The 22,694-nt window shown below is 36.4% G+C and overlaps 2 protein-coding genes, 1 long non-coding RNA gene and 1 pseudogene across 4 annotated transcripts; 1 reads left to right on the plus strand and 3 right to left on the minus strand.

Moving 5' to 3' along the window:
• The first annotated feature begins 1,742 nt into the window (after positions 1 to 1,742).
• On the plus strand, positions 1,743 to 2,896 carry LOC109130887 (uncharacterized). Its single transcript, XM_087501538.1, has 3 exons — positions 1,743 to 2,200; positions 2,295 to 2,402; positions 2,476 to 2,896. The coding sequence occupies exons 1-3, from the start codon at positions 1,892 to 1,894 to the stop codon at positions 2,776 to 2,778; spliced, it is 720 nt and encodes a 239-aa protein (XP_087357664.1). The 5' UTR covers positions 1,743 to 1,891; the 3' UTR covers positions 2,779 to 2,896.
• LOC104766910 (uncharacterized) lies at positions 2,826 to 8,715 on the minus strand. Of its 2 annotated transcripts, none has more exons than XM_087501536.1 (15): positions 8,316 to 8,715; positions 7,679 to 8,081; positions 7,426 to 7,603; positions 7,188 to 7,327; positions 6,136 to 6,913; positions 5,854 to 5,954; positions 5,556 to 5,700; positions 5,406 to 5,474; positions 5,268 to 5,313; positions 4,593 to 5,056; positions 4,261 to 4,340; positions 4,035 to 4,170; positions 3,587 to 3,779; positions 3,421 to 3,503; positions 2,826 to 3,296 (listed from the first exon to the last, which is right to left on the minus strand). In XM_087501536.1, the coding sequence occupies exons 1-15, from the start codon at positions 8,413 to 8,415 to the stop codon at positions 3,174 to 3,176; spliced, it is 3,039 nt and encodes a 1,012-aa protein (XP_087357662.1). In that variant the 5' UTR covers positions 8,416 to 8,715; the 3' UTR covers positions 2,826 to 3,173. The 2 variants fall into 2 exon arrangements, with proteins under 2 accessions (XP_087357662.1, XP_087357663.1); XM_087501537.1 differs by having other exon boundaries at positions 8,213 to 8,711.
• A 545-nt stretch (positions 8,716 to 9,260) lies between these two features.
• On the minus strand, positions 9,261 to 12,281 carry LOC104766908 (uncharacterized). Its single transcript, XR_015591465.1, has 5 exons — positions 11,723 to 12,281; positions 10,239 to 10,391; positions 10,010 to 10,092; positions 9,573 to 9,935; positions 9,261 to 9,493 (listed from the first exon to the last, which is right to left on the minus strand). It is a non-coding gene; the product is annotated as an uncharacterized LOC104766908 (long non-coding RNA).
• Positions 10,480 to 11,588, minus strand: LOC147920715 (uncharacterized; annotated as a pseudogene).
• Positions 12,282 to 22,694: the final 10,413 nt, after the last annotated feature.

The following is a 22,694-nucleotide window of genomic DNA, read 5'->3' on the forward strand; positions in this document are numbered from 1 at the left end:
TTTAGGTCTTATTAGTTATATATAGAGTATGCTCTGTTTTTGTTTGGAAAAGGTTTCTACGCCTACAGTTCCTTCTTTGACAAGAAGACTCTTTTTATCTCTGTGATTTCATATCCAAAGCTAAGAGACGTTTCAATCCCGTTAAGTTCAAAAAATCTGTGTTTAGGACCCTTTCACTATCACTAAAGAACATTTTAAACTAGACAATAGCTTAACTCTTCAAGTAAACAAAAACAAATAGTTCCTAGTCACATCCTCTCCATGCATGAATTCCCCTCACTGGTCACAATAATTAAAGCCGTCACATGTGTTAAAAAAGCCTTCTCATTTTCACTTCCTTTTTGTGTGTGTTGTTTTCTTGGATCTGGCTTTGGAGGGACTAGCCTTCTGAAATTCGCTCCTCGAGTCGCTTCACCCTTTCTCTCAAGCTCTCAACCTCCTTCTTGTATTCCTTGATGGTTTCATGTAGCACCTTGTTCCATTGTAGAAGCAGCTTGTTATGTTCATGCGCTAGGCGAAGAGCGTTTGAAGTGAATGGACCCTCAAAGGGTTGGAAATAACAAACGTTTGAAGTGAATGGACCCTCAAAGGGTTGGAAATAACAAACGTTCATTTCCAGAGGCGGAAGGATCTCGAGGAGGCCCACTCTCATGAGATGGACCCGTTTGAGATGTGTCTTGATGAGATGGATTAGCGGTTGCTTTCTCCTTTCCTAGTTGTGCTTTGTAACGGGCTACGATGGGTGGGTCGGTACATGCGTTGTAGAGCGACTCCTCACTAGGAATGAAGATGATGTTGTCCCTCGAACGAATGGATGTGATATCTTGCTTTGGGAGTATGATCTTCCTTTCAACCTTGGGAGCGGTGTAAAACTGGTAGACATATGATGAGGCCCCGCGCATCCTACCAAGAAGCGAGACAAGTTGAGACATTGATTGAGCATCAATTCTCAATATCGGGTCGGTGCAATGTCCTAGATCGATCTTGCAATGCTCTAATATTTGGTGTGATCAATCCCCCGATCCTCAATATTGGTTTCTTAGCCGACTTAATCTTCCATCCCAAACGTTTAACGTGTAATAATTGCTTTGTAACGGGCTACGATGGCACCATTACAAAGCATAGAATCAAACTGTATGCTTGTAAGCTTGTTTTCTTTGTGTGTTGTTTGCTTGATCTAGTGTTTTAATTTTATAGGGAGAAAAATGTCAACTGCGAGTAAGTGACGGCTGTTTTGCAAGTCATGTGTTTGGAGTTTAGACTTTAGTTGAAAAGGAGAAACTTGCTTTACGAGGATTGCTTTTCGTCGTCTTACCTAGTAATCGGTATACACGTTGTTACTGAATTGATTTCATTGGTCCAATTAAAAAGGAAATCATGTAATCATCAGTTCATCACCCCGTGTCCGAAATTTTTTGCTCTTTGTTATCTATGTGGATTTCTTGGTAAAACTGAAACTTTTAGTATGTCTTATATATATAATAAAGAAAGTTCATTCTAAAATTTTCTTTAAGAACTTGACACATGTCACCTAAAGAGTTATTATATTATAAGATATTCAATTTTTTTTTCTACTTTTTAATCATAATTTCCATTAATAATTTTCTGTTTTATTTCTTCACTTTAATGGAAATAATTCATATAATATGATTATTAATTTATTTTGTAATTTCATTCTAATTAATATAAACTAAAATATATTTTAATATAGAGTTTATTCTAAAACTTTCTTGGAATTATTAGCTATCCTAATATAGATTGGATCTCTGTCTCCCAAATTAGCCATTTCTAAATATAGAGTTTATGCTCTAATTATAACAAACTAAAAATATATTTTTAATTTATTTTGGAATTTGTGTTTACAGGGATTTCTTGGTTATTAAGAAACTAGATGAGAATGGTGAATTTAACCACCATGATGATGATGATCATGATGATAATAGTGATGAGTGTTTTGATTGGAGCATCGGACAACAACGCGGTGTACAGTCCATGTTCAGACACTCAAATAAGCAAAGGAGATGGTTTCACCATTTGTCTTGCCATCTCTAGCAGAGAAGCTTTCTTCCTTGACCAAGTCCAGCTTTCCCCTTGCGATTCTCGTCTCGGTTTAGCTGCGAAAATGTCACAGCTCGCGCTTTTTAGACCTAAGGTGGATGAGATCTCTCTTCTCTCCATCGACACAAGTAAGTTTAACCCGGTAAGTCTTTCTCTGTATATGTAATCTTAATGAGACACAATCATGCACAAAGATTGAAGAAGTAAAGATTATTTTGGACGTGTTTTGTGAGAAGAGTAAAGCAGGAGGATACATGGTGGGATTTGCGGGCTCAAAATACGCAGCAAGATCTTATCCTGTGAAGGTCGCAGATGGAAGCAACACAATCACAGCTTTCACACTGGTAATGGATAAACCCCGTAGGAAACAAACATGCAAGATAACATACAATAATAGAGTTGGCAAATGTATTGCAGGTAATGGAATTTCAGAAGGGAGTGTTGCAAAATCTGTTCTGGAAGAGCTTCGGATGTGATATGTGCAATGGAGGAACTTCGTCCGTGTGTCTGAATGGGACAGATTGCGCTATTCCAACATCAAAGTGCAAGGCTAATGGAGGTGAAGCTAACTGCAACATTGGAATTCAGGTGGCATTTTCGGGAACAGACAAGAACCTCGAGTCATTGAACACTTGGTACGAAGTAAACAATCTGAGGCAGTACTCGCTTACTAACCTCTACGCAAATGCTGTAGATTCTCTGAGTGGTGGGCTGCTTTAAGAGAGAAAAAGTGTAATAATACAGGTACTATGTAATTGGGGCTCCTATTTAGGTTTTGAACTTTCATTTCTTCCCAATGAGTTACAATGATGAAGCAAATAACTGACTCTACAAGTAATATCTCCAAGAGTGCAAACAAAAACTACATTTCAGTGACTATTTTCCGCACACAAGAGTCAAGAGGTTTTATATACAAGAACCCTTTTGTCACTGTTGTATTCAAAACCCTCACAGATTGATACTAGCACTTGTTTTTATACACATGGAAGAATATTAAGAACCCCCAAAAAATCACCAAGATTTAGAAAAAACAAAAAAATCAAAAATTAACATAGAGAAAGATAAAACTGGATCAAGTCAATCATAAGCTACCTCCTCCATATAAACATGTGTTATTACTCTGACCGACCGTGCGGATTCTCCCTTATGTCTCTCAGAAGATCTTGCATTTCGGGGAATACTGATCGAAGTAACAGCTCCAGTATTGCAAATGTGAGTTGCTTTATGCATACGTTTGACTGCGATTAAAAAGTGTAAAGTATTAGTCAGACCATAATGATGGATGATGATGCAACAACCTAATCAAACCCTTTTACACCATAAATAATACCAGTTTTAACTGTGAGACAGAGAAATCCTAACCTGGGTGAAATAGAAGATGTCTCTCGCACATCTCCTGTACTGCTTGTGCCCTACCAAGCTCACTAAGGCTGTTGGGGCGCCATCTGATCAAAAACCAAAATGTTAATATCTGCTAAAACTATACTAACTCAATACGTCAACTGGAGGGGGTCTCTAAGATACTCACGGAAAAGGAACTTCTTGATTTCACTAGCTCTACGTGAAGCCTCAAGTTGCTGCTCAAAGGAACTGGGTTTAGCTACCTTCATACCACCAAGTTGGCCAGCCATTTGAAAAGTTTTTTCACTAGGGTCGGTCTCATCGGATACCTCTTGACTGTCATTCACTCTTGTAAAGAATACGCCATTTGGCCAAAGAATCTGGAGAGAAAACGCAGACAAGATTGTAAGCAGCAATAAGAGCAATCACTCTACAAGTAATGTTATTTGCTCTGGCTTCCGGCACTAATCAGTGTAAACTAAGCATGTGTGGCATAATGATTTTCCTAAATCATCATATTCTACTTGAGTTAACAAATATTTAGCGCATGATCAAACATGATGGTGAGGTCTCTAAGATTACGGAAATAGGTGAAAGAAAGTTCAGCAGGAAATCAAAGAAAACCCAGTTCTTACATCTTGAGCCCAACGAATTCCTTGAGCAACTGTGTCTTCATTCCGCAGCCAACATATCTCCCTCAGTAGCAAGTCATCCACAGCATCTTCCATAACTAATTGTAATATTTGCTTTGATATCCAGAAAACTTGCCTCCTATAATGACACCATATAAAAATTATTCAAAAATGCCATTTAATATGGAACCTAGTCAAATAAATAGTACTTATTGCTACTTTGTCTCACCTTAACCAACCTCTTCTATTTAACTGAAACACTTTATCAACTAAGTTCAAAATCGGCACACTGACATTGGGCGGCATCCACTGTAATGAAAAACAGAGGATAAGTATGACGATATCCAGAATTAGATGATTCCAAAATAGTAGGCTAGCAACTTAAAATCGCTTTGGTGATATGTATCATTAATCATAGTCAATTTCAGGTGCGTGATAGGCAGCATGTGCAGTCATGGAAGTTTTTAGTTGGGGAACATACATAAGCTAAATGACAAAGTCTAATCAAGGTATATAAAACTGCAGATTGTGCAAGGACGACTTTAGGGGCATATGGGATACCTCGGGTGGCATGGCAGTAGGATTCTGGACTAAAGCCGTCAATGGATCAACATGCTGCAAATCCGTGGACCCCCTAACTTCAGATTTTGCTTTAAAATCACTTTCCTTTGCTGAGGAAAAATTCTCAGGCTCTCCAAGACGTCTAACCACTCTTGGTGGAAAAGACTTAGAGTTCAATTCATTATCTGAGTGCCACCCATTAGCTTCTGAATCAAATCTATCTTCCCCTTGGGTGTTCTCTTCAAGTTTGTCGATGTCTTCAGTATCAGAAATGCTGCTGTGCATAGATTCAGTTGCGCTTTCCTTAGAGAGCTGAGTGCTTAATTCATTTACACTCCAGGAGAGGTGGCGGGCAGGAGCATGATCATTTTCTTCAAGTGGAGATCCTACAACCTTGCGCATAAGGCCACCTGAGACACCTTTGAACTGACGTACAATATCGTCCATGGCATCATCAACATTAACTGCTCAATTCCAACAGATGAAATTTAGTAAAATGGAAAAGTAAAGCAACCAGACAACAATATATACACTTCTCTCTTCATTCTAAGCGTTTTCCCAGATTTCAGTTTTTTGGCATAACAAGAGGGATAAAGATTTTCGTATAAATGAATAGAAGGCGATATCTGACTTCTATATACAGCAACAAGTTACTAAAACAGCAGCGAACAATACCTGCAAGAGTTTTCATCACTGATGAAGACTTTCCAAAAGAATAATTCTACAGAACGAAAAAAGACAATCATTAGATCATCTACCTAAAAGAAAATAATAGTAATGAAAATTGGGGGTGGCACTTGATTAGATCCACACCTTAGAGGCTTCGCTTAGAAAATCCCAAACTTCATGCTGTTCAGCAACGTTAGCTATACACAAGAGATCCTGCAGACAAGGAAAAAAGGTCCCTCATAAAGAATGGTGATGGTAATTACGTTTTAATGTTGCTAAGGGGATAGATAATACTTGTAGATACTTGTCCAGCTGAATACAGCGACGATGAACAAAAGCATCTTCGGTGCTTGATGAGAAAATACGCTTGGGAGGCAACTGTAAATTGTAGTTCGGGATTTCTTTGAGTTGACGATGTAATCGCTCGAAATTACTGTATCTGGAGGGAAGAAAATAAATGTTTTACGATAACTTTGCAGTAATTTTGTGCCTTTACGACGAAGATAAACATCAAAAGCTAGTGACATGAGAAAAGAATTTCAATGATGCACTAATATGATTTTCCTGTTATCAGAAATGATACGAAAAATACCTTCTCTTAACAAACCAAGTTTTGTTTTCCACATCTGTCACCGCAATAGAATATACTGCAAATGATTTTGATCCACTCTTCTCAAAATAAGCTCCAAGAACCTGCAGCAATACACAGACGTAGGAAATAATCTTCAAAAACCTAATAGCATAATTATTTGCAAAACACACACACACACACATACAGACAAATGGAAGAGGTCAAGTGCATGTCTATCACGGAAACAAAAATTTAAGAAACCGTCTATCAAAATCCAAAAGTAATATCAAGACCGGAGCTTACTCGACATTTGAGCTTTAGGCAGTGTTGACCCTCTTTGTGAAGAACAATGCTTTGGGATTTATTATCACTTCTATAGTTATCATTGTGCTTGGGGATCAAATCTGTGGTGTAGAATTCTGTGATTAAAGGCCCCTCACTGACTCCTAATAGTGCCAGACTCGTTTCAGGACGTAGATTAAGATCTGATGTACTATTGGATCTCTTAAGCCTATTTTTATTTCCATCTGAACGAGATTCCTTTCTAACATCAGCCTCATCAATGTGGTGCCCTCCTTCACATGAAGATGATTTACTCAATTCCTCAGCCATCTGTGCTTGTGACTGCTTATCAACGCTTGCTTTAGGTGGCAACTGTGCCACTGCATTTTCTTTTGCTCCATTAGAAGTTCTCGAATTGGAGCTCTGCTTTTTCAGGCACTCTATCGAATTACTACCCAAGGAACCCTTTTTCAGAGATTTTTTGTACTCCTTCTTTTGATAATTCCTTCCTTTCGTCCACATATTTTCAAGGTTTTCAGGAGTAAGAACCTCTGTTCTCCTTTGCGTTGCCACCTCTAGCATCCGAGCCCAATCAGCAGAGTGCTGTTGAACATGTAGCTCTGGGTGTCTGTCATCTATGTATGGTGATTTCTGCTCTTTTGTCAAGTTCATATTTTTTGCTTGATTATCAAAGGCTGACAATGGGGCAGAGTTAACATTCTGTTCTTCCCCCGTATACTGCTCAAAGTTTCCCTCTTTAATAAGATTGATAACGATCTCAATCACCTCATTGATACGCCTGGGGCAAAAAAATAAAAATTGGCATCTACCTTAGAAAAATTATAAAGACAGGGTTCAAAGTATATGGAAAGCACCGAGGAGAAGCCAGGAAAAATTATATATTTATCTGCAGTCAGTTTCCAGGGAAATTAGATTTTATCAACAGAGACTCTGAAATCAAAATATGTCCCTAGCTAGTTTGCATTATACACATTGGTCAAGGAAAAGACTGGAAGGCAGATTTTGATACCAAATAAAACTTTCTGGAAGACAGAGATAGGTTAAGGACTTACTCGGGGCATGCTAAATTCAAAAGAGGTTGAACTACCAAGCAAGTAACAATTTCTCTAGCTATTGTTCGAACAAGAGGGCACTGAGCTTCTCGTGGTCTGAGAACCACAGACAATATGCCAGCAACTATTTTCTGAAGAACCTGTTAACAAAAACATAGAGCATATATGTATAGCGTAACCTAATTAGGAGAAAAAAAAAAGAAGGCCACATAATTTTCATCAGAAGTATCCCTCATACCTTGTACTCACTCTCAGGTGACACGACTGCAGGATAGAGTTCCCCAGAAGCCATAAGATGGTACTTCAATCTTTCATCTCTCTGCTCAGATGATAATGTCTTCATAACATCAGTACCTATAGCAGCTTGGTTTCTTCTAAAACTTTCCAAATGATCGCCTATCAGATCAACTATATCCCTGTACAATCCAGGCATCCATTTTAATTATCCAATAAAAACTCGAGACATTTGCTGGCGAAATAAATAACAGTACCTGGTTAGCAAGTCAACAATATTGATCTCTTTAACCCTTACAGAAATTTCACCAAGAGCATCCATGATCACTGCTCGTATCAATTCAGGCGCTTCTTTATCCGGCGTAATCAGAGAGTACCACAAGTTCACCACGAAATCATTAAGGATCTTGTCAATGAAATCATTAATCGCAGATTCCACAACAGGAGAGTCGATCTTCTTCTTCCATCTTGGAGGAGGTGGGATACCAGAAAGACGTGCATCATTCACAGACAACTGCTTCTTCTCAAGGTAAGACAACTGACTCTGTCTTGGAGTTGGCACAGCTTTCCATCTGAAGTCAATCTGGTTCAAAAGAACCCGCATGCAACCAAGAATGAGGATTGCCATTGGCAAATTCATCCACATAGACTTACTTGTATCTGCATGCCAAAGCAATGAAGCCAACAACATTATGTTACTAACAACACCATAAGATACAGAACAGAACAAACAACAAGTGTATAAAAAGATTAAACCAAAGAATCTAAGAACAGAGTAGTAACCAAATTACCCTAGACTCTAGTTTTAGTGTTGTCTTCGTTATACAAGTTCTTTATCTAAAAATTAGGAAGCCAGTATTGAACCGAAACAGCAAAATCGAAGATTTGACATACGGGTCAAGAGATAGGTGACGGAGAAGATGCACAAGCACCACCATACGGTTCGTACTTTAGCCTCTTCGATCAGATCCTGTATAGTCTCCATCGCCTTCATCTTCTTCTTCTTCTCACTTTCAATTTTGGATCCAATTGTAGCTTTTTTTTCTCCTTGCAAGAGACGAAGACGAGAGTTTCTTGAAAGAGAAAAAAAAACCCTAGGCGAGTACTGTGATGAAATTGGAATGCTAGAATTGGGAGATTTCAAGTGAAGCTGTAGACACAAAGATCGTTGAGATTTGAATCAACAGTAAATGATCAAAACATGGTGGTGGCTTCTTCCTCCTGCCTGTATCTGGCCTTCCTTTTATTTTTATTTTTCGGGGGTGGAATTTTTTTTTTACATATATATACAATTAGACTGCGGAGACAATTGCTCTGGACATATCACGGGATCCAATACGGTGTCGTTTGTCTGCGGAATCGTTGTTATTTGTTTTTTTAGTCCCTTGGATAATTTTGCTTAGGGAAAATTGCATCGAGAAATTAACAAAACTAGGATGGTATCCGTGCTAGGCTATACTTTGTTTGTTCTAAAAAAGTATTTTTTTTGTTTTGTGTTTTCTAAAACTATAATTTTTGTATGTTGTTCGTTTGTAATCAAAACTCATTATTAATAATTTTTTTGACAATATTTAATGCTAATATTTTTGTTTTTAGTTTTTTTTTTTTGTTGCCTAATTTTTCTTATTATTGTAATAGTATAATGTTTTTTTTTTGCTTGTATTACGATGCTATGGAAAGTACATTTTTATTCAACTCTTGTTCTGATATATTTTGTCTTTCCAAGTGAAAATGATCATATATGAGTCAAAAATTGAACTTTACAACATTTACATACTACATATATAATAAAGGACATATACTTTAGTTTGTAGTGAGCTGACATTAATTTACGTAGCCTTTTTGTTGAGCAATGTATTCATGTTCGTTCAAAAACTTTTTACAAACCTTTTTGCCAGAAGTTTCCAGAGGTTACATTATGTGTCTTTATCAAAGTTTACAATAGCTTTAGTAATCCCATGGTCGAACCTCGTTCAGGCAGTTTATGTCTTTAACTCTTTATCAGACCAACTGAGAGACTTTATTCTATGAGTCTCTCTTGTTCAGTGACTTCACAGTCTTTGTCCACTTGCCTGGTAGAAATCAAACACTCAAATTTTTGGGTTTACTAATGAAAGAAGTGAAAAGAGATATAAGTAATGAATCAATCACCTGGAGAATTCTTGGACCATTCTTTTGCAATCTGAATACAAATTTTTGATTTTTGAGCGTCATATTTCGATTTCAGACTCTGGTTTAGTAGTAAGAGGCCATGAGAGGATCCTTTGATGTCAAACCGCCTATTGATGAAGTGACCAGTACAAAATAGATTACCCATTATCATAATTCGAACATGCAGAAGCAAGTATTTTCTCATCAGTACATCCAACTGAAAATGTTAACAACAACAATGCAGAGACATGAATACAATAAGGGTATGGACATTTTTCTGTGCAGTGCCAGTCAATTACACGCAAAAGTGTTTTCACATTGCCTGTCATGATTGTAGTAAGCCCGGAGCATCTTCATAAAAACCTGTTAAGAGAAAAAAACAAACACATGAGTGACTTATAATAATCAGAATTAAGCGGTTAAAATGCAGCTCTTACTTTAGTTTATGCCTTCTTCATAGTCTTGATCTACATTGGTCAACTACAAAAAGCTTCCACTTTTTCTTGGAGATGATAGCTCCCTGTGACATCATTCCACAAATCGATAACTTATAATCTGTTGCGTCCACATTAGATAGTTTCCGGAGAGTCTTACACGAAACAAAATATTTTTATATGTTTTCTCAAGACCACAAGAAAAGAAATCAAAAGTAAGAGAGGTTATAACCTGAACAGGACAATAATCCTTTCATTTGAACTCACAAAAATGGTGTGGAAGAGTGTATTTTGATCCTTCATATTGGAATTTCGTCCAAAGTTTTCCTTTGGATCGTACGCGGAAGCCTTAAGATCATGAGACGTAGTGCTGGTGCTGGTCTTCCTACAGAATGTTTTCCCAACGAAAACAACACTCAACATCAAAAAAAGCAAAACAAACAAATACAAAATAAAAAACAAAAATAGTTTTGGTTATCTAACTCCAAGCTGCAAGTTAAGCATAAGTTCATAATTCTTGTGCCCTTTGGAGATAGTTTGTCCTTGTTTTTTAGCAGGCTGTATTCTCAATGACCCTAATGATGATCTATTACTCTCTGTATTATCATCTAATTGAAGATACCAGAACGGCAGAACCATTATTCATCAATTCTATTTTTCCATTACTTACTCTTCCATCAACGAATCTCCTCCTCGGCCTCTTACTATTCTTGGTCATATTCACATTACTACTCTGCTCCAAAGAACCGTACCAAAGAAGCATCTTTCTGAGACGGCAAAACTGCGTTCTGACATGTAGAAACCACAAATGAACTCAAATCAACATAGAACACTTGTTGTGGTTGCCAATCAAAATTCCCTGAAGATGTGGAAGGGTAATAAGTCTCGTTCTGCTCTTTAGGATCTTTGCTCCAAACACCGACGTAGAAACTCCCATCCGACCATCGGAAAGTTCCATTGCCTTTAGGAGCTCCGTCTTCCCAAGACCCATTGTAATGGTTCCCGTTGCTCCAAATCATGGTCCCGTTACCATTCAGCAACCCATTCTTCCATTGTCCGATGTAATGATTCTTGTTCTTCTATTGATACCTACTGTGTCAATCTTCCAGAGCTCTCCTCCATTCTCCGTCGTAGCAATCTCCTTTGACGTAACATTCCGTTCCTTGCCCATGTGGCCATGTCTCAGATTCATAACCCATGATTCTCTATATAAGCTCCAGACGAATCAATATAAGTACCAACCAAAACAAAAAAAACTTGGCAAATGTGACACAGATGAAACGATTTGGGGATTGTTTCTTCGAAGCGATGGGAGCCTCGAGACATGGTGAAGCGAGAGAAGAATGGAAAGGTCAGATATAATTATGATATTTAATTGGTTACACATTTTAACTTTATGTCAACTCTTCTACTTTTAAGTTGAGATGTCTAGCACTCGAGAAAAACACCTTCTAGTTTTATTGTATTGACAGTCATTTTTCTACTAGTTTCCTTTTATTTTAGGCACTTTCAAAATGTCTTTCCAACATAGGTACTAATCTGTAGTAAAAAGTCTACTCTGTCCTTAAAACACTGACGTCATTTATGTTCTCTTCCAAAAAAAAAAAAATCGACCACACAAAGAGATCGATCCACAGTCACCGATAGCCGCCGGCCGATTCTCGTCGCCGACAAAAGAAGATCTAGGAAGAAAAAAAATAATGAGGGATTCCATACCTGTCAACTGGGAAGCGCTTGATGGTCTCATCATCGATTTGAAATCCTGGTTGAAGATGCGGCCTATTTATCTCCATATTCACCATCATCTTCTGCTTATTCTTCCTCTCATATTTCCTCTTCTTTTTATATCACTCCAGATTGATTATTCTCTTGAAGTCTTGATTCAAAACTCTACTCAATCTGATGATTTTAAGATTGCCATCGGCATCCCTCGCTCCCACCACTCCTTTCGTCCTCGATGATTATCATATTCTATTTTGCCTCCAGAAGCAGGTGAGTCTCCTCAATCTTCTATTCAAAGCTGCAATCAATTAGCTAAATTATTGGACGATTGAAATTTTATGGGGTTTGATAGAATTGCTAGCTGAAAGGGAAATTATGTTGTTCTTATTGATTGTGAGTAGTTCTTAGGCCTGTGATATTTTACAAGTGCTTCTTGCTGGAATTTGAGAGAACGTCTTACACGTTTTGTTTAGATTTTTTTTTTTTTTTTTTTTTTGTGTGGTTTACGTCTTCTTTGTGTTGTATTTCTGTGTTTTCGAAATTATGTGCGTTTACTTTTTTTTCTTTTTTCTTTTTTTCTAAGTTTATGTTTCGATTTTGAAGATTGAAATGATAGGAGATGAGGATGATGAGTCCATTACATAATCCACCAAGTTTTATGCTTATCAAAACTTAAAGAGAGATGAGGTTTGCTCCTTTAGAATCTATAGCTAGTGTGAATTTTTACGTTATACTTCCTCGTTTCACTATAAAAGTCGCATATACTAAACTGAAATATCATTTTATTTTGTCCTATGAAAATGGATACGATGTTTGATGTATTATGCAAGTGTGCCTAGCTTGATCCATAACCAACTGAATATTAACATAAAATCCAGCATAAACATTATCATTTACATTTGTTCTTTCATTTTTTCCTGAAGATTTCATTACACTGCAATTCACAAGAGTTTCTAGTAATCATTCATGTTTGCTTCCTATGTGATAGTGAATACATGAGATGCTTTGTTCCTTATAGAATCAAAAGAACATGTCGTGTCAAGAGATCAAACTTTTATCATCTCGTAAGGTAGTTAAATATATTGAGAGTTTGGGTTCTCGATTTACAATCTATTAGGGTTTAGTTTTCCTCTATTAAATATTTTAAATGAATTGATGTATATCGTACATAAATCAATTTGGGTTCACTCGTTTTTTATTAAGTTTTAGCGTTTTTTCATTTATAGACTGTTAACATCTTCAAAGGTTGTTAAAATTGTTTTTCTGTTTCTTTTCACCATTAAGATTTTAGGTTTCACAATCGAAAATGTTATAGATGAAAAGTTGTACACTATTCTATTTGGGTTCACTAGTTCGTGACTAGGGTTTAGTGTAATCTCGTTTAGACATTTTTAGTTTTGCAGTTCTTCAAGTTTAACCTTCATCTCTGTTTGTTTCTACGTTGTATCAACAGTCCTCGTCGTCGTAAATGTTAGCCAGAATTTTACGAGATATCTATGCTCTGCCGCTGGATTTAGTAGTTCACTAGAATCTTCACCGGGATCTTCAAGCTGTGTCGGCTGCAGCTAAAGCTCCGGCCTCCGGTGTTTTCCCCAGGTGGGTTGTGTTAAAGTTTTGATTTTGGTTAAGAAAAATCTCAGGTTTTTTTTTGTGAATTTGTCTCAGTATGATTGATGTTTTTTTTTATTCAGGCTTGCAAATAATTTGGAATTATTCACGCCATTGAAGAGCTTTGTGCCTACGAATAGGACATTGAAGTGTTGTCCACAGTCTTTACGGAGTTACGAGCGAGAACTCGCTGAGATTGATTCAGTGTCTTCTCCAGAGGTTGTTAAATCATAGGTAGCTCAGCAGAAACAGTTGCCACAGTGGCTGTTGAAAGCTAAACCAATTGATCGTTTACCGGTGAGTTCTTGTTTTTGAATATTCTCTTTGAAAATATGATATGATTGCAGATCATAGTTTGATCAGTTTCCGAACGTTTGTGGTTTGTATTTTGGTTTATTACAGCATGAGATATCTATGCTCTGTTGCAGAGAAACTGCAACTTAATCGAATACTTGAAAATCAAACACAAATTGAATCGTCGTTCTTAAAACGAGAATCCAAATCTCACAAGCTTGAGCATAGATAGAAGAAACAGCTCTAGCTAGATGAGTACAACGCCTTGATCACAGATTTAAGAAACTAAGAAGAAGAAGAAGATAACACTCAACACACAAATCTCATGAATGATCCAATTCAGCTTGTTGCTTCTCTTTAAGCGTCTTTGAGCTCAAGCTGATCTCAACCATTGATATAAACTTCTAATCTTAGCCCTCCACGTATTTATCTTATTAACCTTCTTTTTCCTATATCAAATCTCCCCCCCCCCTTTGAGAAACCTTGACCTCAAGGTTTTGTAGATAAAGAATAAGCTGATTTGCAAGGAATATACCTTTGTATACTCCCATTGAAGGCTGTAAAGAGTAGTCGGCTGCTCAGATTTGTATCAACCCCTCACTCATTAGAATGACCAGTCTTCCTCTCTAAGAACAATGGCAAGAGTTTACAACGCCATTTGTGCTTTATTTGGAACCTCCCATCACAGTTCAATTCATGTTGCTGCAAACAGTTTTCCACACCAACATTGTCGATGTTCTTCCTCCGTACTTTTTTTCTCCAAGTTGAACCAGCTTTGCTTTTCACGACACCATATATTTTCCTTAGCAGATTTGTATTTGAACATCCAAAATTTTGGAGAAAGTCTTTGCTTCCCCATATGAGACTTAACACACTTTGACTGCTCACAAAACTCAGCCCCTTCCAAAACAAAATCTGTGTCCCAAACTGATTCTTGTTGGTGCAACAATGTCTTCTCACCAACAAAATTCTTCTTTTTCTGAATCGATTGATCATCCTCATTGGCCTTCTTATCCTTATGTAAAGAAATGTGCATTTGAATGTTGACAGTTCCTTTATCGACTTCAGTTCCTTTAAACTCCCAGTTTCTCTCAGGCTCCCCCATAAACTCCCAGTTTTTCTGTTTCTTCTTAGAGTAATCATGTAAAAAATCATGTTGAACTTGATCTTCCTTCAGCTTATTAAGCTTTACAACCTTCACGTCTCTGACAGAGCCTTGTCGAATGCCCTGGAGAAGAACTTTTTTCTGTCCAAGAGGAATTTACATCACCAACTTCTCAAAATCACAAGTTACTAGCCCCAAATTATCCAACCATTGTTTGCCTAACACCATATCACACCCACCCAAGGGAAGAACCATCAGATCAGTCTGAAATGGTGTGCCTCTAAATTCCCATTGAAACTTATCTATTTTAGCATCAATCACCAACATTCTTCCATCACTTACTGATACTTGAGCCAACCCTGCAGGTTTTAAAACACATTTCAACTGCTCAGCTACCTTAGGATCCATGAAGTTGTGTATAGAACTTAAAACAATGAGTATATACAACACTTGCTTCCCATAAGAACCCTTCACCCTCATCGATTGGTAATCAGAGATTCCTGAAAGTGCATTAGCAGAAGTATGAGCTATAACTCCAGTTTCCGCTAAATCAACCTTCTCCACTTCTACTTCTTCCAATTCTCCACAATCTGTTTTGTGAGGCTTAACTATAGTATCTATAGGTTCCTCCATAGTAGGAAAAAGAACTGTGGCATGATCAGGCTCTGGTTTGGATGATAAAATCCCTTTATATTGAACTCTTTTCCAATAGGCTTGAACTTTCTCATACAATCTTCCCACCACTAAGCATTGTTGAATTGACTTGGGTTGAAACATTCTAACATTCAGCTGAGTATCAGTGCTCAGCCCTTCTAAGTAAATATCAACCAAGTAATCTTCAGAAAATGTCACTTTGTCGCTAATCAACTTGAATTTTTCATGATACTCCTCAATTCCTTCTGTTTTCTGCAACTGTTTCAGCTTTGCAATATCATCCACTAGCTTATAATAGTATCCTTGTAACAACATTTTGTAAAGCCCCCAATTACACCTAACATGCTTCCACAAAACTGATTGTGAAATGGATTGGTGACAAGTAGCAGCTAGAACATCTAAATACATTGAAACAAAACTAACTTTGAATTCATCTGGAGTATTATCAATTAAGAAGAACTGTTCGATCTGGAACAGCCAATCCTTGATTCTATCACCATTAAATCTGAGGGACTCTAATTTCTCCAAACGTGTAGCATCAAAACAATTGTTCCATGACGTACCAGATTCACCAGTGCTAGCGTAATGATTCTTGATCGGTTTTGTAGTTACAAGCCGTGAGAATCGCCCGACGTTGTGAGCTCCGATCGATTCTTCTGTATTGTTAACCACCGATCCAAACGATGTCGATCGAGTCTCCGTCATAGTTTCATGAACCACCGTCTGATATTGTTTGACCGTCATTGAAACGAATCTGAGGATGACACAGCTCTGATACCTTTGTTGCAGAGAAACTGCAACTTAATTGAATACTTGAAAATCAAACACAAATTGAATCGTCGTACTTAAAACGAGAATCCAAATCTCACAAGCTTAAGCATAGATAGAAGAAACAGCTCTAGCTAGATGAGTACAACGCCTTGATCACAGATTTAAGAAACTAAGAAGAAGAAGAAGATAACACTCAACACACAAATCTCATGAATGATCCAATTCAGCTTGTTGCTTCTCTTTAAGCGTCTTTGAGCTCAAGCTGATCTCAACCATTGATTTAAACTTCTAATCTTAGCCCTCCACGTATTTATTTTATTGATCTTCTTTTTCCTATATCATGCTCTGCCGTTGCCATTAGAGATGTCACTAGAATCTTCACCGAAATCCCGTCGTTTATTGTTATTAAATATTGTTCGCTTTAGCAAAACTCTCTCTCTCCTATGACGTCATCTCCAAAAATTCTCTCGTTCTCGTTCATTTGGTGGGGGAAAAAGAGTCAGTAATAGTGACTTTTTCGTCTACTGTTTGTTGTTACTGTATTGAGTACCTACTTCGAAAGAAGGTTATAAGAAGTGCCCATATTTATAATTTTCCCAATTGCATTTTAACCATAAAATAGAGGACAATTGGAAATAACAAAGGACATACATTTAAATATTTATTTATTTATGCATCCTATAAATATATGTCAACTCACTGTAAACTACTTTTTGCAATTAATTTAGCTAATTTTTTCAAAGGAAATAAAGATAAAAAATGATGAAGAAGACATGATGATTGTTATGCCGTTTGGATGAACAAAATATGAGCTACAAAGTTTATAATAAACTTTCTAAATTTAGAATGTGTATTCTATATATTTTACATGTTCTACAAATTTTAAATAATGTACTATAATTCTACACTCTACATGTTCTAAAATTTTTAAAAGTTACCTATGTTCTACAATAATTAAAATATTTATTTTTACAACATTTAAAGTACATATTCTATATTTTTTTCTTTGTTGTACAAAAATTAGAATACATTATCTAACATTTACTCATGTTCTAAAACTGTTAGAAGCATATTCTTCATGTTCTAAAAATGTTAAAACTGTTAGACAACATATCCTATGAAAATTAAAGTGTACATTTTATTTTGTTAGAATTCCTATAAATAAAAAACTGAATCTCAGAAAATAAACTGAATATTACATTTTATTTTGTAACTGAAGGCATGGCTAGACCAAAAAAAATCAAAAAAAATCTTACATGTAATACTTTATAAATTTTAGTAGTTAAAATTAAAAATAAATTTTTCATGTAAAAATTTATTACTTGTGAATTAGATTTTTAGTTTCTTTTTTTTTACTATGATATTACCTTTCGTATTAAAATTTTACTAATAATTTTTTTAATAATATTATATATTATTTACGTACCGAGAAAAACTTTATTGCTACTCGAACCCCAGTGGTGAATGATAGTCAGTGAATCAGCTTATGCATTCCAAGTCATTCGTAAATTGATATATCTAAGGGTTAAGAGGTCAGAAACACCAAATCAGTGCATAAACTTTTGTTTTAAGATGCAGTATTCAAGTCAAGGATGATATGTTGTTCTTTGTTATTTACTTAATATGTTATTTGTTATTAGCTCAAATTGCATCTGTTTACACCTCTACAAATCAATTCTTTTTTATAAGCTCAAATTGCTCCTTATTAATTAGGATTCTTTGTCATTAGCTCAAAGGAATCTTATATAGTTTTTCATATAAATTTCATGAATCTCTGTTTTTATATTACTCAAATCGAAAGATATGTAGAAGATGTCATGAATCTCTGTTTTATATTACTCAAGTAGAAAATGTGCTTATGAAAACTTTAAACACCAATTACATCAAATTTACTTTTTTTTTCTGGAAAATTACACCAAATTCACTTGTCTCTTGTATATCTTTACTTTGTCCAATACACCAAAATTCGTACACTTCAACCGAAAACACTAAATTTTATTTTCAAAAACTTATTCTTATGAACCCCTAGAGGTTCTACCATTGAAAAATGTATAAATATACTAAATATATAAATATTGGTAATAATCCCTCATTGGTTATTACCATTGAAGATGGTGGTTACCATTGAAGATGGTGGTCTAAGCACTATAAAAAACATGGTAAATTTCTACCAATTGTCCTACTATAATTATGGTAGGAAAAATTTCCTACCAAATAATTACTATTTTTTTACAAAAAGCTGCAGTTGTAGAAAATCGCAATGAAAATTTCTACGAATATTGGTTGAGAGAAAGTTGTAGGATTATGTCCTACGAAAATCTAAAAAACTATATAGCCGTAGGAAATTGAACAAATTTGATAGAAAATACATCGAAGGAATTTGGTAGGAAATTTATATCTTCTAATTTCCTACGAAAACTATAAGAGAGAATTTCCTAAAAAATTGGTTGGACATATTCTTTTCAATTTCACACCAAAACAATATTGTAGGTTTTTTTGAATAAATTTCGTAAAAATATTTCCTTCCAATTTCTTACGAAAGATATATCCTAGGTTAGTTGTATGACAATAGTAGATCTTAGTGAATAACTATTATCTCTAATATTTAAAACTATTTACATATATATATATATATTTACTTATATATTAATTACAAAAATACAGTTAAATTGTTTATAATAAATAAGTCATAATGAATTGACAAGTGTCCATCTGTTTAGAAATGTCTCTCCAACAAGCGACCTCTCTTCTCCTCTCTTCAAATTTTTCTTTGTTTTAAATATTTTAGTAAGTAATCTCTCGGTGAAAGACTCTAATTGTTTTTCTGTGGTTGGATAGAAACCTTTTTTATAGACATTAGCATGTTTGCGTTGTCAATCTAGTATCAAGATTTAAGAAGGTTAATCATTTTCTGTTGAAATGTTCATTTGCCTGGCTTAGTGGGTTGTATCTTCATATCATGTGCCTCTAGGGGTGAGTGGTCCGATTTTATTTACCAAAATAAGTATCAAATTTTCAAATAAAAGTAGTTTATCTGAAATAATAAGCATATGAAGCATATGAAGTTGTACTATTCAAAATTTAGTATACTAGAGCATATGAAGCATATGAAGTTGTACTTATTCAAAATTTAGTATACTAGAGATATCCCTTACATATTAATTGGGAAACATTTCTACAAAACAAACTTAATCCTATGTATGATTAACGAAAATATCATGTTGATGTGTCGTTTTTCTTTTTTATTTGGTCGGGAAACAAACTTTATACTAAACCAAACTTAAGGTACATTGTTCCAAGATATTACAAAGCTTGACTTTGCTATTCTAGCGTCATTGGCTAGACGATCAGCTACAAAGTTTACAGTGCGTTAAGAAATGTTATCCCTTCATAAGATTTGGCAATGTTCTTTATATCTTGCAAGTGGGTGACAATAAGAGAATGCTCACTTTGATGATGCTTCAGATGATTATTTGCTGATAGACTTTTATTTTTATATAAAGCTTCTGCATCTCCACAGAACATAACATTGTTGTAACCCAACCTTCTGATATGAAGAACCGCCAATCTTAAGGCTTCACCTTCCACTTCAAGGAGTGTATTTTTGGGAGTGATGGATGCCACTCGCCTCGGAAAATAAATTGTGTGTTTTTGTTGTATAAAACTCATCCTATTCCTGCAAAATCATTTGGAGAAACCCATGATCCATCAACAAAACAAGCTTGCTGAGTAATGGAGCTGATAGAGTTCGTTGTAGCCAAAGATGGATGACCCTGATGTCTTGTAATTGTAACATTTTGTGAAGTCTCTTTGATTTCATTCAAGCTTTCTTTCCATTGCTGAAAATCAAAAAGAGCTTTGTTAATATTATCTGGAATGGACCACTTTTTGTTGTTAAATAGAAGATCATTCCTCATTTTCCAAATACGCCAACCAATGAAAGGGAATAAGCTTACATCGTTTCTTTGGTTTTTATTCATGCTCAGCAACAGATCAATGTTTTGATTTACAGAAGTTGAAGAGAAATAGGAACCTGTATTTTGAGAGTGTGTGGTAAGATCCCAGATATCTCTACTTACTTTGGATTGGAAGAGAAGATGATTGATGGTCTCTGCATCTTCACCACATCTTTGACATGTATCATCAGTCAGTATTTCTTCTTTTTCAATTTTTCTGCAGTTGGTGAGGCGTTATGAATACATCTCCACCAGAAATGCTTGATTTTATGTGGCATGTTATAAGCCCAAACTTTTGCAAATGGCTTACTAGCAGATGTATCAGTATTATTATTGGGAGGATTGTTATGTGAAAGCTTACGCTGAAGATGATACCTGGATTTCACTGAGTAAAGCCATCCTTAGTATGAATCCAAGTGATCACATCATTTGCTCCTGTTATGGACGATCGAACTCTTATAATATGGGGTATATCTTCAGGATCAATGATGATATGCAGAAAACTTTGATTCCAACTACCCTGAGATAACAAATCACTAACTTTTAAGTGTGGATACATATGAATCCCTAGTCCTCGAGCTGGTCTAGGTGGATTTAATGGCAATCAGTGGTCATGCCATACATTAATTTGTTCACCATTATCCACAATGTATTTAATGCCCGGAGAGATGAGTTTAATACCTTCGGAGATACTTTTCCAAGCATAGCTTGAGTTCGGCTTGGATGTCGATGATAAGAGACTTGTCTTTGGAAACCATCAACCAACAATCAACAATCACCAATAACAAACAAGGACTCGGCATCGAGCGACACCAAGCATGCATCGACCGACACCAGTTGGGGTTGCATCGACCGATGCAAGGTTCACTTGCATCGATCGATACTCCCATTGCATCGACCGACGCATGCTCGACATAGCACGGAAACCCAAGATTTTATGCGCCGTCCTTGCACTTGCATCGACAGACGCACAAAGTGCATCGACCGATGCACATGCCGAGCATCATTTTTCCCCGAAGCTTCTTGCCGGATCTTCGTTCCTACAACCACAAAACTCGATCCCAAGCCACAAGAAAGCTTCCCAACGTCCCAAATAACATACTAACAAGCCAAATAACACATAAAAAAGCAGATCAAAAAAATCTCCAGCTTAGATAAGCCATGGTCATGCACTTACCTTTGCCAAGACGAATCTGAACCTCAAACAAGCAAGAAAACACTTCCAGGAAGCTCCTACAACGATTCCAGCTACAGATCTCTACAGGAACAGCCTCAAACTTCTAAAATCTCACCAAGAACAATTAGAACTCTTTTTCTCTCTTCTTTTCTCTCAGAAACGGCTAAACTCGTCGAATGAGACAAAACACTCGAGTTAAGGGTTTTCCCTAACCCAAAACGCATCGTTTAACTTAAACTCGTCCGCACTAAACCGGCTATGCATCGACCGATGCACCCTCTACACCGGGATTTCGGTTCGCGGATGTTACAACTATAAAGTAAAATGAAAAAGGCCACACTAATGATAAGAAAGTTGCTACAAAAATGGTCGTGATGTGGATATGATATATAAAGTCGTGGTCAACATCGACTAGTTTCTCCACTAGAAGTGAATAATAAGTAAAAGATGTATTTATCTCATATATATATATATATATATGACGATGAAAAAGCTAGTGAGACAATTTCTAATATTCTACTACAATATCAAGAAGTAGTAGAAAAAGTATTGAAAGCTCTTGAATAGAGTATATATACTATTGTCTATTGGAACACAATTTGATATTAATGTGATATTTGATATATACTATTGTCTATTGTCTATTCGACTAGTTTCTCCAAAACGCAGCGTTTAACTTAAACTCGTCCGCACTAAACCGGCTATGCATCGACCGATGCACCCTCTACACCGGGATTTCGGTTCGCGGATGTTACAAATCTCCCCCACTAACATAGATTCGTCCTCGAATCTCGAACAACCATCAGCCAAGGACTCCCGTGCAACCGTCTCCACGGTCCGCACTCCTCTGACCGATCTACGAAAGGTCACCTCTAGGTGATAGACTCACGTTCCAGGCATTATTTGCTCTCGACTTTTGGACTTTCCTTTACTCACAGGACTAAACCTTGAGTTTTTATTGGCTCCTCATCAGGCCTAAGCCCGCATGCCATAATATTGGCTCCTCATCGGGCCTAAGCCCGCATGCCATAATATATAAAGAAGTCCAATATTCGTCTCCTGGGTTGCCACCCTACAGCGCGCCCCCGGATCGTCATCCGAAGTCGATATACCAACCATATTTTTTTTTTGGTGAATGACAGGGGCAGAGCCCCCAACTTTATTAAAAAGAAAAAGTACAGATTACACTCGGACTAGTCGCGGCAATGTATGACAAGCAACATCCTCATTCAACAAAGAAGCAACAACTTGTGGAACTAAAGGAAAACCATGAAAACCAAGCGATAAAGTAAGCGCATAGCTAGCTAGCCTGTCAGCCAAACGGTTAGCCTCCTTATACACATGACGAAAACAGATTATCCGGTCCCTTGTGATAAAGCCATGGCATAGCCGTACCAGAAA

Source organism: Camelina sativa, chromosome 19 (genome assembly GCF_030686135.1).
Source record: "Camelina sativa cultivar CO46 ecotype springtype chromosome 19, ASM3068613v1".
In the NCBI taxonomy this organism is placed as follows: Eukaryota; Viridiplantae; Streptophyta; class Magnoliopsida; order Brassicales; family Brassicaceae; genus Camelina; species Camelina sativa.

Bases quoted from the DNA above. Each gene is read 5' to 3' on its own strand.
- LOC109130887 (XM_087501538.1), top strand. From the start codon at position 1,892: ATGAGAATGGTGAATTTAACCACCATGATGATGATGATCATGATGATA. The intron at 2,201-2,294 runs GTAAGTCTTTCT...TTTTGTGAGAAG, and splicing joins ACACAAGTAAGTTTAACCCG to AGTAAAGCAGGAGGATACAT. The intron at 2,403-2,475 runs GTAATGGATAAA...AATGTATTGCAG, and splicing joins CAATCACAGCTTTCACACTG to GTAATGGAATTTCAGAAGGG.
- LOC104766910 (XM_087501536.1), bottom strand. From the start codon at position 8,415: ATGAAGGCGATGGAGACTATACAGGATCTGATCGAAGAGGCTAAAGTA. The intron at 7,604-7,678 runs GTACTGTTATTT...TGGATTGTACAG, and splicing joins ATTGTTGACTTGCTAACCAG to GGATATAGTTGATCTGATAG. The intron at 4,341-4,592 runs GTATCCCATATG...TTTTCATTACAG, and splicing joins CTACTGCCATGCCACCCGAG to TGGATGCCGCCCAATGTCAG.